This window comes from Lissotriton helveticus, chromosome 10 (assembly GCF_964261635.1).
Source record: "Lissotriton helveticus chromosome 10, aLisHel1.1, whole genome shotgun sequence".
NCBI classification, from domain to species: Eukaryota; Metazoa; Chordata; class Amphibia; order Caudata; family Salamandridae; genus Lissotriton; species Lissotriton helveticus.
The window spans coordinates 44,809,275-44,824,805 of NC_136071.1; the positions used below are offsets into that span (position 1 = coordinate 44,809,275).

At 46.6% G+C, this 15,531-nt stretch overlaps 1 protein-coding gene across 1 annotated transcript in view; it reads left to right on the forward strand.

Annotated features, from left to right (window-relative positions):
• The window catches only part of TIMM17B (translocase of inner mitochondrial membrane 17B), a 57,491-nt gene that overhangs the window by 37,706 nt on the left and 4,254 nt on the right, over positions 1-15,531 (forward strand). Inside the window, exons 2-3 of the mRNA XM_078664726.1 lie at positions 10,408-10,507; positions 10,996-11,059. Of these exons, the coding sequence (XP_078520852.1) occupies positions 10,408-10,507; positions 10,996-11,059 (164 nt within the window). The remainder of the gene's footprint in view (positions 1-10,407; positions 10,508-10,995; positions 11,060-15,531) is intronic.

Consider the following 15,531-nt stretch of genomic DNA (forward strand, 5'->3'; position numbering starts at 1 on the left):
CCTCCTGTTGCCCGTGTTGCTTCTTCCCTCCTGTTGCCCGTGTTGCTTCTTCCCTCCTGTTGCCCGTGTTGCTTCTTCCCTCCTGTTGCCCGTGTTGCTTCTTCTCTCCCGTTGCCCGTGTTAATTCTTCCCTCCCGTTGCCTGTGTTGCTTCCCCCCCCCACACCCTCCCGTTGCCCGTGCTGCTTTTTGCCCTCCCAACCTTTTGTTGTTCTTGTTGATTTTGCCCTCCTGTTGTCCCTGTTGCATCTTCCCTCCCACCCTCCTGTTGTCCGTGTTGCTTCTTGTCTCCCACCCCCTGCCGTTGTCTTGAGTTGCTTTTCCCACCTGCCATCCTGAGAATCTATTCTGATTCCTGATTTTATTTACTATGAAAAAACATTTTCCACAGCCATGAATGAGGAGTGAAGCAACATTAGGGTTGTGCAACACCAGGCTAGTGCTGGGGTTACCTAGAGATCTGGAAAACCACAACCCACCTCCCCCACTCCAGTAAAAAATATACAAAGCAGCACATGATTCATGAACCAAAAAGCGATAGCGATCCCACAAATGAACATTTTAGCTGCCGGTTTTGACCACTGTTATGTAACTTCCGCTCTTTGGGAATAAATATACAGATGAGCGGACATACTCTGGCTGTCTGGCCCCAGGAAACAGGTGTGGGATGGAGTCTTGCTCCTTTGTTTGCTCACAAAACATATCGCCACTCCGTTTCACAGACTAATGCTTGTTGAGAGCACTGGAAAAAAGACTACACCATCCAGGCTGTACTCATGAGTTACACTGTTATTCTGTTAACCACTAGTATGCTGACAACGTAATGGGAGAGGTTGAAAAAATGAAGCTCAGAAGTTTAATTCCATGGTTCTCTGACCCTGAAGAGTCTGTTTCTTTGGTAGTTCACATATTTATTCTGTATGCTATGCATTGTCTTTTTGTGATTTTTATGGTCGAATAAATAAAGCTGATAAAGAAGAAAAAATAATCTATGAGCCTTTTCAAACTGAAAAATGTTGGCCTTCCAGAATACACAGGTGTAAACATGCCTGAAGTATTTTAAATCGTTCTCTGGGTTGCATATGATTGAAATATTATTGTCAATCACAAGGGACACAACTTTGAGTTTACTGTGATGGTTCCAACATTCCTTAATACCTAGAGGATTGAGATACCTGCAGGGGAAGGAGACGCACGACACACTTAGGATAAGATTGGAGTGCAAATGAGTATGAGGAAGCAGGGCTGTAAACTCCAGACTTGACTGCTAGTGAGGAGCTGACCAGTCACAATACATTACCTGAATATACAAATTGTTGACATAGTCCAAACTTCCTTCCAGGAGCGCACCAATGATGAGGATCGTTGGCCTCTGAACATCATTGTTTCCTTTAGTAGCTCCCGTTGGGTGTCTCCTAATTGTTTTTTTGAGTACCAATTTGGTACCTTGCATTATAGCTCAGCATCAGAAATCATTCACACAGAGAGTTTGCCTTGGGTTGTAGGCCATGTAGCTGCCAGGGTTCCTCCAACACATGCAATAAATGTCAGGATTAACTGACCATAGCCAGGCATAAGTTAATGTATGCCTAAATTGGGGCCATGTATACATTACAGTCGGTAGGACCTAGATACGTGGATAATACAAGTAGCGGATTGGGTGCAAGGCCTGGCTACAGCCTGTAATATATGCTCAACTTCTGCTGCCCATGGCCAAAGGCTGTGCGCAGCGGGAGTTGGCTGCCCATGTTTAGTTACGTTCAGGGTCTGGGTGCCACACATCTTTAAAACCCAATGAAATTTACTGGAAAAAAACACAGTTAAAAATTGCAATAGTTCTAGCTCAGATGCAAAAACAGCACTGGAATTCGCCTGTTAGGGTTACATACGCCTACAATAATCATGCCATTCCATATCTTAACTTGCACTGCCAGAAGTATTCAAATCACTAATTTGTCAATGCTACAGAAAGAAAGAGTTATCAAGACCATAACATGGTTGGCAGCATGCATTTCAGCATTTTTATGGTTCCAGTATTTTTATTAAAGAAGTATAACGAACAAATACCGTCACCTACATCCAATAGGGGGGGTGAAATTGTAAGAGAGTGGGGGGGCATAAACTCAGGGAAGAGGATGGGACCTGGGGAAGGCAGACGGGGGTGGGGACGGGGAAGAGGGTAGAGGTCAGTGCCCACACTTCTCAGTGGGGAGGAGTCATTAGAAAAGATAATCACCTGTAGGCGGGATAGGGTCCAGCCCGAGTCTGTAGGCAGGGGGCAAGGATTTAGCTGCAGTGAGCCGAAGGACCCATAAGTATCGGCGGCAAGAACGTTCTCTGAATTTCTATGCCAAGAACCGTACACAGGAAGCCCACATTTTGTCAAATTGCATCAGGGTCGACTCTATAGCCGCTGTGACCTTTTCCATTTTCAAGAGATCCCATAGTTGTGTAGCCAATCAGAGTGGGTCGGCGTGCTACTTGGGCCCTAATTAGTGAAAATCATCTGCTTTGCTGCGCAAAGTGAGTGTCGTTGCTTTCCCCATTTAGGATTGTAAGAGATATGGTGAGAACATTGGTTAAGCTCAGTAAAATGTAGCTTGGGAAACTCCATATTGAAGAGGCCATCAATATCACATTGGACTTGTTCCCAGTATTGATGTAACTTGGGGCAGCGCCATAAGAGATGGGCGAGTATACCAGTCTCTCTGCAGGAACTCCAGCATTTATCAGATGTGTCCAGCCTCCGTGCTACCAGCCTGGCCGGGGTGTAGTACCAGTAATGAGTAATCTTGAGCAGGGTTTCCAACCCAGCCATGGGGCGAGTTCTGAGAAGGATGTCCGTCCAGTCCTTAGGAATGAAGGCCCGTTCGAGCTCTGCTCCCCATCTGGCTATTTCAGCAATTTTGTGCATTGGTAATGATAACTGGCGAATTTCAGTGGTTGTCCGCTTTCAAATGAGAACTGTAGCTCATTTGTTAAATGAGTTTTTTTTCCAGTGAATGTATTTATTAATTAGTTTGTACATGTTGACTTACCATGAACATAGAAGCTTGAAGTCCACCCATTGCTTTCTATTGGTTGTCTTTCCTTGTCCCTCTAATTTGCCTGCTTCTTATTAGTGTCCCAGCTTGTCAATCTTGTTTTTGTTCCCCCCATAGAGCGTCGCTTCTTTAGTTTCTTTGATTGGCTGGCATCACTGCCTCCATTGCTTGCTATTGAGCACTAATTTTTCTGTGAAGCACTCCATTAGAGTGTGTCTTTTTGTGTTTTCGAATCATCTTGTCTCCCTTGTGTATGTCTCTCCTTCTGTACTTCGTGTTCCTGTCTGCTTCCTGACTGCTTCTTCCCGCCCTCCTACCTCTTGTGCTCTCCAATGTGCTTCTCCCATTGTTTCTCCTCACCCACACCCTCTGTATTGCTTTCACTAATCCTGTATTTCTTTCGGTCCTGCCCTCTTCACCCTGTTGCTTTTGCGTCCTTGCCTGTGTTTGTTTGGCTTTCCCACCCTATCCCATATCGTTTAGCTGTTCGCACCCCACCATCCCCTATGTTGCTTCACCATTCTCCCCACCCTCTCCCGTATTTTTTGTAAATATCTTTGAGTTTTATAACATAAACAACAGTAATATACAGCATGTTGCATTAGTCCTGAGCAGATAGATCAGTGTAGTTAAGCATGGGTGTGCATCTATGCAGGGTTCACATAGGCACCGGAGTCCACACTGTCGTGGGTGCTTGCTACTTTTATCCTGCCGCAAAATGTCTTTATGGTGTAATGGGGGTGGTTGGAGTGAGGGGGCCGGCGGATTCGGTTGGAGTGACTAGTTGTAGAGGGTGGTGTGGGCTTTGTGGTGAGGGCAGGTGGGTGTGATGGTGTGCCGCAAGTTTGTAGGCGCTGACAAAGGTGTTTTGCAGGTCATCCACATACAAGGACACTGCTTGTGTCCTGCCCGCAAGCTAGATGCACCACTCCTGACCCGTAGCCGCATGGCAAGGGGCTACATTACGAGCACCAATAGTAAGGGGGAGAATGGGCATCTGTTGCCCACCGGGAATGGGCTGAGACAAGGTCATCCATGCAAATTCGGGAGGTCAACTTGAAGTACATCAATGTAGTGTAGGCTAAGAGTCTGGGTCTGATCGGGAAACGGCTTTTACAACGAAGCCGTTTCCACGAAATCTTTAACCACGCATGCAGTACAACGCATGCGTGGTTACAACTAATGCCTTTACCACGCATGCCTTTACTACGATGTTTGTAGTAAAGGCATATGTGGTAAAAGTAAAAAAAAAAGGGGGGGGCTTGGGGAGGTCTCCCCCCCCAAATAAAACAACTCACCATAAGTCACGTCGGCATCAGAGTCGATTAAGAGAAATCGGTAAAAATATGCCGTTTTCTCTTCACGACGTATGACGTCACCACGCAAATAGTCGGTGAAAGGTTTATGCGTGCTAAACGAATTCCGTTGTAACGCATGCGTGGTAAAGGCATGCGTTGCAACGGAATTCGTTGTATCATCATATATTCGGTCTGATCCCCATACAGATGAGTACTGTGAATAGGTAGTGCCACATTAGTATATCAAATGCCTTCTCCAGATTGAGAATGAGGCAGGCCACCCACAGGAACGGTCCCTTCACCTGCTCCTGCACGTGGAAGAGGCAACAGCTATTTTGGGAAGTGCTACGTCCATGGACGAAGCTGCTTTGGTGTGAGTGTACCAGCTACGAGAGGATCTGGGCATACCTGTTGGCTATAATTTTGCCCAACATGTTATACCCTGCCCAGAGGATGGCTATAGATCTATAAGGTGTCAGCAGTGTGGGGTTTCCGTCCGGTTTAGGGAGGGAGACCAAGAGGGACTTTTGGAGTGAGTTTGGTAGTTCGCCAGTGCTTAATGCTGCTTCGTACATTTCTGCCTGACTGGTGCCAAGAATGATGAGACAGTTCTATAGTACTCCAAGGGTAGACCATCTAAAGTGTTTTGTTCTGGGCGAGGTCATAGATTGCCTGAGCCACATCCGTTGATGCGATCACCGCGTCCAAGGATAGTCTGGTGGAGGCCGAGATGCACGAAAGGGTAATGTCAGTCAGGAACGCACTGGAGTGGTAAGCCGCAGCGTCAGGTGGTGCCCTATAGATTGATGAGTAATAATCATAAAAGGCTTGCAGTATATCCGCTTGTGTGTGGGCAGTAGCGCCCGCTAGGTCGACCACTACAGTGATGGGGCGGGCCACCGACTCCTGCAGGTGAGCCAAAAGTCAGCCAGATTTGTCACCTTCTCTGTGGAATTTTACCGCATGGCTGTAAAGTTATAGCGCAACAAATTTTTTAGGGGAGTGCCATAAGCGTTTTTTTTTTTTATGTAGCACGAACTAGACCCGAAGGCATCAGTCCGCGTTACATGAGCACCATTTGCATTACAGACAGACACATTACATTTTTATTAGGTACAAAGATATTAAGTGATTTGCCCAGAATCACAGGATGTTGAGCGTCCCTGCCGAGACTCGATCCCAGTTCCCCAGCTTCAAGGTCGACCGCTCTAGGCATTGGGCCACTTCCTCGAGTTGCAGGGCAAGTGTGGGATTGGTATCTGCTGCTTTACTCAGGCCAGCTAGGTTCTGCTCAGCTCTCTTTATGTCCCTCTCTAGGGTCCTGCAGACTCCTGCTATCTGCTAAATACAAGCTCCTTTTGTTACCACCTTTAATGCGTCCCACTCCAGTGTCCTAGAAGAGGCTGTGTTGTGGTTTTCGTACTGTCGGATGTGGTCTCCCTGCTCTTCCAGAACACTGGGTTCTCCAAACAGTCTTGTGGGAGCTTCCACATGAGTGTAAGGGGACCCCATTTGAGATCCATAATGTGTGCGTTGTGATCGGAGACTACTATTCCCAGGTTGTCCTTGTGGTGAACTAGGGGTACCAGTGGGGAAGAGCTCAGGAAACAGTTGAGCCGTATGTGTAAATTGTGCGGTAAGAAGTGTAGAGAGTAGAGCCGGGATTTAGGGTATCAGGAGCCACGCGCATCCTTAAGTGATCAGTGGGGCTCCCAGCTTTGGAAGCGGTCCACCTGCGCATGTGGGGGGAGGGCGAAGCATGGGGGGATGGGACCTATCCAGCACCAGGTCTGGCATGTAGTTGTAGTCCCCACTCCACATCCATGGTAATGTGGTCTTCTGGGCGAGTGTGGTGAAGAGGGTGATCCCGGAAGGTCCCCTGTTCTGTGTTGGGTGGGTAGATGCTCTCGAGGCGAAGCAGTCGGCCATCTAAATGGCCTTCAAGGAGTGCATAGCAGCCTTCCCTATTGATGGTCGTTTGTTTCCTGAAGGGAACGCCAGCGCACACCCACACCAGAGCGCCCCACGCATACGCTGGCTAGGTGGTGACGCAAATGAGACCTCTCCAACACCTGCGCAGGTGGTCTAGTTCACCTGCCATGACAAGGGTCTCCTGCTGCAAAAAGCTGACTGGTGCCTGCTGATGCTTGTTATAAGAGTAGACTGCGTAGCGCTTTCTGGCGGTGTGCAGGCCTCGGGTGTTCAAGGTGAGGAAACGGATATTAGCGGAGGGGGCTATAGTGATGTGTGGGTGGTGTGAGCACCAGGTGTGGGGTGGCTACCCCGATGCAGTGATGCCGCACCACCCCACCTGCGCCCAAGAAACCACGAGGAGCCACTCGCCAGGTTAGTGCAAGAGTAGGGGCGGAAGTGTTTAAAGAGAACTGTCCCAACTTGGGGATTTAAAGTATCCCAATACTGGGGACCTACCACAACCGGTAGTATGCCCAAACAAGGCTTGTTTGTTGCACCCTAGTGTATTGTGAGGAGGAGACTTGTCAGTGTGTAGCCATATTGCCCTTTGAGGGTCAAGGGACGAGGCATGCCGGTGTCCTGGTTGGCCGCCGACAGTTCCGGCGTCTGATGTCGGTGTGTTGTGTGAGGTGAGTGCCACGACGGAGGCTCTGAGTTGAGAGGGGAACTAATGTGCAGCATGGGGTGCTCGATTGCAGTGTACCAGTGAAGGAGACCTCGGCTTCGGTTGTGGCATGCATAATACTGGATAGGAATAGCAAGTCAACGACATTAGGGAATCTGCCATGGGGTTCCAAGGGTGCAATGTTCATATAAGATTATCCGATGTCTGTGGTGTCACTAGTGGGGGGAGTCTGTGAGCCATTATGTGAGTCTTTGGACTGCGGAGTGTTGTCTTCGGAGGAGAAAATGTGTGGGCAGAGAAACGGAAGTCCTTCTGTTAGGCAATAATCCATCCTTCTGGTCCCCCTCTTGGTGGGCGCATGCTTTAGAAACTCTTCCGCCCGCCTCCAGAAAGTTAAATAATGTAGGAGTGCTTTTTGATGATAATTCACTTTTTCAGATCAAATCAATCAGGTCACTTCTTCGTGTTTCTATATGTTAAGAATATTGAAGAAAATCTTTCCTTGTATTCCATCTGATCTTCAGAAAACAATGATAGTTGCTCTGGTACCATCACAAATTGATGTTTGCAATGCTCTTTCTTAATTTGCAACAGCAATTTCTGAATAAGCTTCAACCTCTTCAAAATGCAGCTGTTCACCTTCTTCCCAGTATTCCTAGGTTTTAGTCTGCATCCCAGGCCTTAAAAAAAGCTGCACTGGCTTCCTGTAAAGGCCCTCTGCATAGCCCACAGGGCCTTGCAAAGCTGTGAACCTGAATATATCAAACTTCGATTCAAGTTCTATGTCCCCAGTAGAAAGCTGTGCTCCCTATCTATCAGGTTGGTGATACCTAAAGTGAAAGGGGCAACTTGGGAAGGTAGAAGGTTTTTTTTTGTTGTTGTTGTTTTTTTACCACTAGAAAACTGTGGAATAGTCTCCCTTGTATATTAGAATTCTGACTAACCATATGTATTTAGGAAAGCGAACTTGAAAACCTGGTTGTTTTCAAATTAAAATCTTTGTAGGGGTTACTGTTCATCCATGGCAGATTCAGAGCCAAGACTCCTGTCGGCATTAGTGCTCTTTATAAAATAATGAATTTGTATACCTTTGCTTACTTTCTGGAAGTAATGCTAATTTTATTGCGAATCGTGGGAAAAGATGTACCATTCTCTATTCACTACTTCTGAAGGGGGCCAAGATAAAGAGAGAATGCCAAAAAAAATCCACAAAAATATTTGTGACATCATGCATTTAAATCAAACGAGCAATGAAGCAAAAGGCAGCAAACTGCTATTGCTGGCTTTTAGGTCCCGCCTTATGGCACAGCTTTGCTAGATGTAATGTTATCAACCTAAAAAAAAGCTTCCAGGAGTGCTAGAGAGAGGGGCTTTGAATCCACCCTCATGTTGGTAGCCAAAAGTACATGTTTTGATTGGGCAGAAGCTGTGCTTCCGCAAAAAAAGTGTCCCCTCAAGGCAGCGGGGATTACGTTGTTTATTTATCTAGGTGCTGAGCCAGTAGCCGTATGGGTGCTTGAGCTTCAACTTTCAGGGCCACACACATCACTATGTAATGCTGTTCAAGTGTCTTGGGTAACTAGATAATTTACAGTGTTTGTTTTTTTCTGGCAGAAGCATAGATAGGTTATGGACTTCAGAGTGCAGTTTTGTGTGTGAGAGCAGTGGGGGATGCCCATGTAGGCTTTCACTAAAAAGACCGCTTATATTGCACTTTTTGGCTTGTGGCAAAGCTTATATGCGATACAGCAGGACTGAGTTGGTTATGGTTAGGGCTAAGTCGAACTAGTGTTTGAGATGGGCGAAATTGAGAGGAGCGTCGAACAGGCCATGTAAGAGGGGTTCGGGGGTGGGGGGGGTTCTGGATAGTTTCTATGGGTGGGGGTGCGTGTTAGGTTTTAAGGGGTGGGAGGGGTTCAGGTAGTTTTTTAGGGGGTGGGATGGGTTTGTGTTAGTTTTTAAGGGGTGGAAGCGGTTAGTGTTAGTTTTTAGAGGGTGGGAGGGGGGTGGTAAGCTTAGCCACAGATAGGTGTTTACCAAGCATGCTTTTACCATGAAAAATCGTGGTAAAGGAATGTGCGGTAAAGCAATTGGTGGTTAAGACGCGGTCGTTGTAGAGACGTGTTGTTAAGTTAGGCGTTGTTGAGGAACTCGTTGTTCCGCCATACTACCCAGTCCAGTAGTTGGCTATGTCTTTGGGTCTGCAGAGTGATCCTTGAGGAGGGAAAGGACTGCAGTGTCTTTTCAGACGTCTGGGTGATTGAGTCATTCAGGGTCTCAGTGTGACGGCTACGCTGATGGAGTTCACCCCTTTGATGAAGTCTTGGTGAGGACAGGGGTTTAAAAGTGCTCCAGAGTGTCTGGACTGCATGGCCGTTGTAGTTACACGAGTGGTGATGGTGAACCAGGTGTTCGGGATGTTGGTTGAAAAGGGTGAAGGTTTGAGATGTTTGAAGAGAGGGTCTGTTTGCGTACCCCTCTTCCCCGAGTACCACTAAAGTCCAGACTCAATGTTTAACTGTAACTAGCCTGGGGTCTACCCTGCAAACACTTGACTTTGTCTGGGTTGCTGTGCAGGAGGTTGCTCGCAAGCAGTGTTAAGGGCTCGACCGTGGAATGGCCCCTCCGGTGGTGGTCATTAAATCAATTCAGGTTTTTAGGAAGGGAAGCTTCCGTTCACATACTCCTCTTCACCCAGTAACACTGAAGTCTAGACTTCATGTGTAACTGTAACTAGCCTGGGGTCTACGCTGCAAACACTTGACTTTGTCTGGGTTGCTGTGCAGGAGGTTGCTCGCAAGCAGTGTTACGGGCCACACTGTAGAATGTCTGCTCTGGTGGCGTTCTTTAAATTGACGCAGGTTCATAGGAAGGGAAGCTTCCGTTCACATTCCCCTCTTCCCCCAGTACCACTGAAGTCCATACTCTATGTTTAACTGTAACTTGCCTGGGGTCTATGCTGCAAACACTTGACCGTGTCTGGGTTGCTGTGCAAGAGACCGGCTCACGAGCAGTGTTTAGGACCTGACCGTGGAATGCTCCCTCCATTGTTCTTCTCTGGGCCAGGATTGGTGGTCATTCTCTAATATGTTAACCCTCCTGTTTAAATCTCACTTGAACCAATTCTTGAAACAGGAGGGTCTCTGTCCTTTGTGCAAAGTGGCATCTGTTCCTTCAAGACCATATGCAATAACTTCTTATTGGGTATGCACACGGGGCAGCACAAGCATTTGTGTGTATGTTCCTGTGTCGGCTGTAAATATTTGAATCTCCGGTAAGTTGACCTCCTTGTTAACATCTGGAAATGTCAAGGTAGCGGTCTTTCATGTAAATATTTTACCTTCTGTACGATATTGCAAGCTGTACACATTTTACCTAGACTAAGTTGTAGTCATTCTGGCTTTAAATATTTGCCTGTATCGAGGTTGTGGGCTTTGATGGTTCATGTTGTTCATTGTCCTCTACAGCCCATGGAGGATTGTGGATGACTGTGGCGGGGCCTTCACCATGGGCATCATCGGAGGTGGCATCTTCCAAGCAGTAAAAGGCTTCAGGAATGCTCCAGTGGTAAGTAATATTCTATTTCAGCCTATTGCTGTGCCACATCTCGGTGTTTCACTGCCAGGATCCTGTTTCCATGGGTGCACTTGAAAGGACTGAGGTGCTTTGGCATCACTCAGTGGGTTGATCGCTGGCTGCAGAGGTCTGGATGTTACTTACAGCACACATGTTCAATTCTAAATAGACCAGATTGAGCTTTTCATTCTTTCATGGATAATAAAATGAGCTCTATTGAGCTGCACGATTATGAATATTATTTGGGGCACCTAGAGACAATTTGGTTTGTGATATGCATCGTTTAAATTTGCGATAGCATTATTAATACTGGTCAATGTTCTGCAACATCAAGAATTGCTGTGCATCTGGGATGAAATGTGTTGTAGAGTTGTGCATTGTGAGTTAAGCACTGTCAGTGCTTTCATTGTATAAAGCAAATGCTCCGCTGCCTGTTCATTCGAAGATGTCTTTTCTTTTTTTTGTCCTCTAATGTTTAGGGTGTGCGGCATCGTTTCAAAGGTAGCATGAACGCAATCCGGATCCGTGCACCACAGATTGGAGGTGAGGGGTGGCTGGGTTATTGGTGGCTGGAGATAAGGAGAAACTTTTTCTTTGGTGATTGGAGTTTACGGACTGCTGGGATAATGCTGCTTTGTATGATAGTTTTTTTCTAGCCTTTTGGACTTTGACTACTGGGGCAGTTTGACTTGCAGTGAGGGCCTATGAGAGATTGATGGGCTGGTGGAGGTGGGGTGAAATATAACTGGGAGAGTGGTTGATGGACGTGAGTGACAGCTGGACTAATGCTGAGCTCAGGTGTGTGACTGGTTGATGAGTAGTGAATGGGGTTTAAAGATACCTTTAGCTAGTAATGCTTGGAGGTGACATGAGGCGTGGCTGGTGTTGGCTGAAGGTGAGTGGCATTGGGGCTCATGGTGGCTGGGGATGAGGGATGGATGACTTTTGATAGGAAGAGCACTGAGCTATTGAATATTGAAGGTGGGCTCAGACTACAGGTCTGATGGTTGGTGAGGAGAGCCAGCAGGACTAGAGCTGGCTGGAGGTGAGGGACATAAGGGGTCACAATGGCTGGAGATGAAGGATGGGTGACTTGTGGTAGGTGGGAGTTGGTTGAGATGCTTATGGCTGCAGATGATGGAAATGGATACCATTGAATTGGGTAATAGTAATGCCTGCTCTATACTCTGCTATATATCTACACAATTCGAAGGACCATAAGTGGCAGACGGAAAGGCTGGCAGTGGATTGAGATGTAGGACTGGTGGCTGCCGGTGCGTAGAGTTGGAAGATGGTTGGGCCCATGCTGGTTGGATGGTAATGTTTGGGCTAGTGCTGGTTGGAGGCGAGGGGTAGCTGAACTAGAGTGGGGTAAGAATGAAGGATAGAGGTCTAATCATAGGTGAGAAGGACTTGACTAGTGGTGGATGGTGGTTGGGTGTGACTGCTGATGATGGTTGGAGGTGACTGCTGATGATGGTTGGAGGTGAATTCATGACTGAGCTAGTGATTGAAAGTGAGGTGAGTGAGGCGGGATTGGTAGTGTTTTAAGCTGAATAATGGGGCTTGTGGTGGCCAGCTGAAGTTGGAAGAAGATTGGTTTAATGCTGGTTCAAGGTGAGTGTTGTCAGTGTTAGTTTTGGTGGGAGGTGAGGAACAAGAGAAGTAATGGTGGATTAAGGTGGAGGTAGCGCTGTGTGGAGCTTTACTTCTTTGTTCTTTTCAGTGTGCGCATGTGCAGCAAAGACAGTCAATTCGTGGTTCACAAGGGTGCATCTTGGGGACACTTTTGGGTGTCGTGCACGTTTTGTGTCCCCCTTATATCCTCAGGTGGGTGCAGTTGCATCAGAGTCTTGAGCTGAATGAACAGGCAGATGGAGGTGTTGTGAGGGCCACAAGCAGGCTATACTCCATGCAGTAATTTATTGGACATCATACCTGTGTTGGGCAGCCTCTCCGTGTTCTGTCAATGATGATTGTGAACAACCCTCCTCCAATCCTCTCCCTAATATACCTTCGTGTCTTCTGAACTAAGCTGCCAGATGTTGCTTCTCTTTGTTCAAAGCCACTGCTGCCTTTCCTTCTCTCCTCTGGTTTTGTCCTGTTTGCTGAGCATGCGTTGTCATCTTTCCCTTTCTCCGAGTCTCCCTCTCTGTGCTTAGTTAGCACCATGTTCTGATAATGGGCTGTTACCATTTAAAAACATTGCTGCCTTGTTCTGTGTCGCCCCATCTTCTTATGCAGATCTTCCTGTGCTGATATAGCTTGTTTACAGTTTAGAAGATATCTTCATCTTAGCTCATTCCTCCTCCTTCTTCTGAATGGCTGTTCATGATGATTCTGCTAGCTCCAGATGCCTTCCCCAGCCTTTGCTTGTGTCTCCCTAACTCTGTGCTGTGACGGTACTGCTCCTTTCACCATTAGGAGACTCTTTTCACCTCTTGGTTTTATTCGAGCCTTCTTCCATCTGCAGAACTGACATTAATTGTACGTCAGTCAGGAGTCTGCAGGCTTTATTCTCTTCCTCTCCCTGGGCCGGAGCTTCGTTTATGTGCTGAAGCTGCTGTGCTAATGCGGTGTCTGTACCTTCAGAAAGCTTTCCTGCTTCACTATGTGTCTACGTAGGGTTCTGCAAACTATGCGATTGTCTGTTCCTTAGTCTCCCTGTCTTATGCTTAACTCGCTATTCCAATCTGTTGCAGCCATAGAGCTCTCCTGGCTTCTGTACTCGCATGTGGTTCTGTCTCTCTCCCTCTCCCCCCCTGTACTAATGCTGCTCTGTTGCTTCTCTTTGCTTGAATATCCCTCTGTGTTCTTAATTTTCTGAGCAAAGGCTGCATCTGGTACTGTCAAACCCCCTTGCTGCCTCCTGTCTGTTGTGGTGTACAGAACTCGCTGTGCTTCTGCAGCTTCTGTGCTGAACTTCCACTGCCAATGTTGTCTTATGCCATCTGTTGGGTTCACCATCTTCATCATGTACTACTACCATAGGCTCCCTTTTTGTTCTGTGCCATTCGTCCTTTGTGTTACATTGTGCTTAAAATGTTCCTTATGCTCCCAAAGGCACCTTCCACGTGTTGGTGTGATCTCTGTCCATCAATGGCATTCCAGGATTAACATATTTGTCATCCTTCCTTTAATTTTTCAAATTATTATAAATAGTTTAGGCGAGTGCAGGGTTCTGGATGAAGTGTGTTTCGGAAGTCAGTGATATAATAGGTTGTTTGTTTGCTTATGGAGGGTCCTTGCAGATGGCATACAATGAGAAGCAATAGTTTTTCGTTTGGCTTCTTTATGTTGTAACTTGTATTATTGTTGGCATGCCAAAGGTATGGTGTGTTGGAATAGTCCTGTCTGCACAGAATCAAATGACGTGAAATGCCCCACAGAAGTCAAAGGTCAGAAACAATAGATTGTCCATTTGTAGATGTGCGGTTGTTGATTACAGCTCAGATTCTTGTTGTTTATTACCACTTACAGAATCTTGTTGTTGCTTACCACTCACAGATTCTTGTTGCTGATTAAAACTCATGTTGATTACCACTCACAGATTATTGTTGATTACCACTCACAGGTTCCACACTTCTAGTTTGTTCAGTCGAGGAGTCCATTTGACTGGGATGGTATCTGTTGGTAACCGTTCAGAACTGTAATGCTCCCTCCAGTATGGCTTGGTTATGCAATGGGTAGCGGAGGATGGCATTTTTTGGTTCACATTTGTGAGTCTGTCTCTCCTTTACCTCTTTCTTGCAAAATTATTTGTATGTCACGTAACATTGGAATTCAAAGCTAAACATCCCAACTTGATCAGCCCGAAGGCTTAACATTGAAATATCAAAAGTAAATAAAGATTAATGACCTTTATGATAAGCCACAGTTCAACAAAAGCTTGCCTAATTTAACTAGCTAGGTCTTCTTTCGAGATTAAAGCCACCCATAAGAGTGTTTCATCTCCCCCCAACCAGGTTTTCTACCATCCTTCAGCCTGTTTTCTTTTACAGTTTCAAGTACAGCCACCAAGCCTCTCCTTGTTGCGGCTGCTACACAGCTTGTACTTCTTACAGGCGCTGCGTAACATCCAACAGAGGGAATTGGTTCCGTGTAGCAGCCCAGCTCCTGACTCAAACGTGACCATCGGCTAGAAACTCTTCTATACTGTGGCATTGGCGATCCACCCTTTATAGCTAGTCAATATCGTTATTGAATGCTAACTAGTCTGTGGGATGAACGCACAGCTTAGTTGAAGGTGCTGGCATCAGTGCTACGGATGCAACACTGATTCATGGCTTTGAACCGGGAAACATCCTTTACAACGCAACTTTTACCACGCAGTGCTTTTACATCGCAACTTTTACAACGCAAACCATTACAACGCATTGCGCTGGGGGGCGCTCTAGGATAGGGAATAGATTTAATTTACTATCCAACACCTTCCCTAGTGTCCACGGGGACTGGAGTTGGAATAGTAAATTAAACTATTAACTATCCAGCACCCCAAAGCGCTATGCATTGTAATGGTATGCGTTGTAAAAACCGCGTTGTAAAAGCATGCGTGGTAAAAGCATGCGTTGTAACGCCATACATCCCTTTGAACCACCTTGAGCAATCCTTGGGGTGTGATGATGGCCCCGACCCAGTGGAGCGAATGAAGGTCTTGTTAGGTGATAGTCTGCCAGGCACGCGACGAGACCTTAATGGACCTACAAACATGGGAGGTGATGTGTCTGCCCACTGGTCTGGGTTTGAGATACTACTTTTTTGGTGGGGATCGGCGTGCTTGGCATAGATGTTAGGACGCAGCGTAATGTGTGCTGCCATGATCTTTAAACGCTTAAACCGTCTTTACAGCGTCTTTCATTGTGCGCTGTCTGCAGACTTCATGTCTCGGATGGCTTGTGATAGTAGCGCCAGTTTTTCAGGCTTCGGTTTTTTTAAACCTACTTTCTTTTCAGTCTCCTGATAGCGATTTCATAAGCCGTTTTGTGCCTACTCAGCACTTTCTTTTTAGATAATAA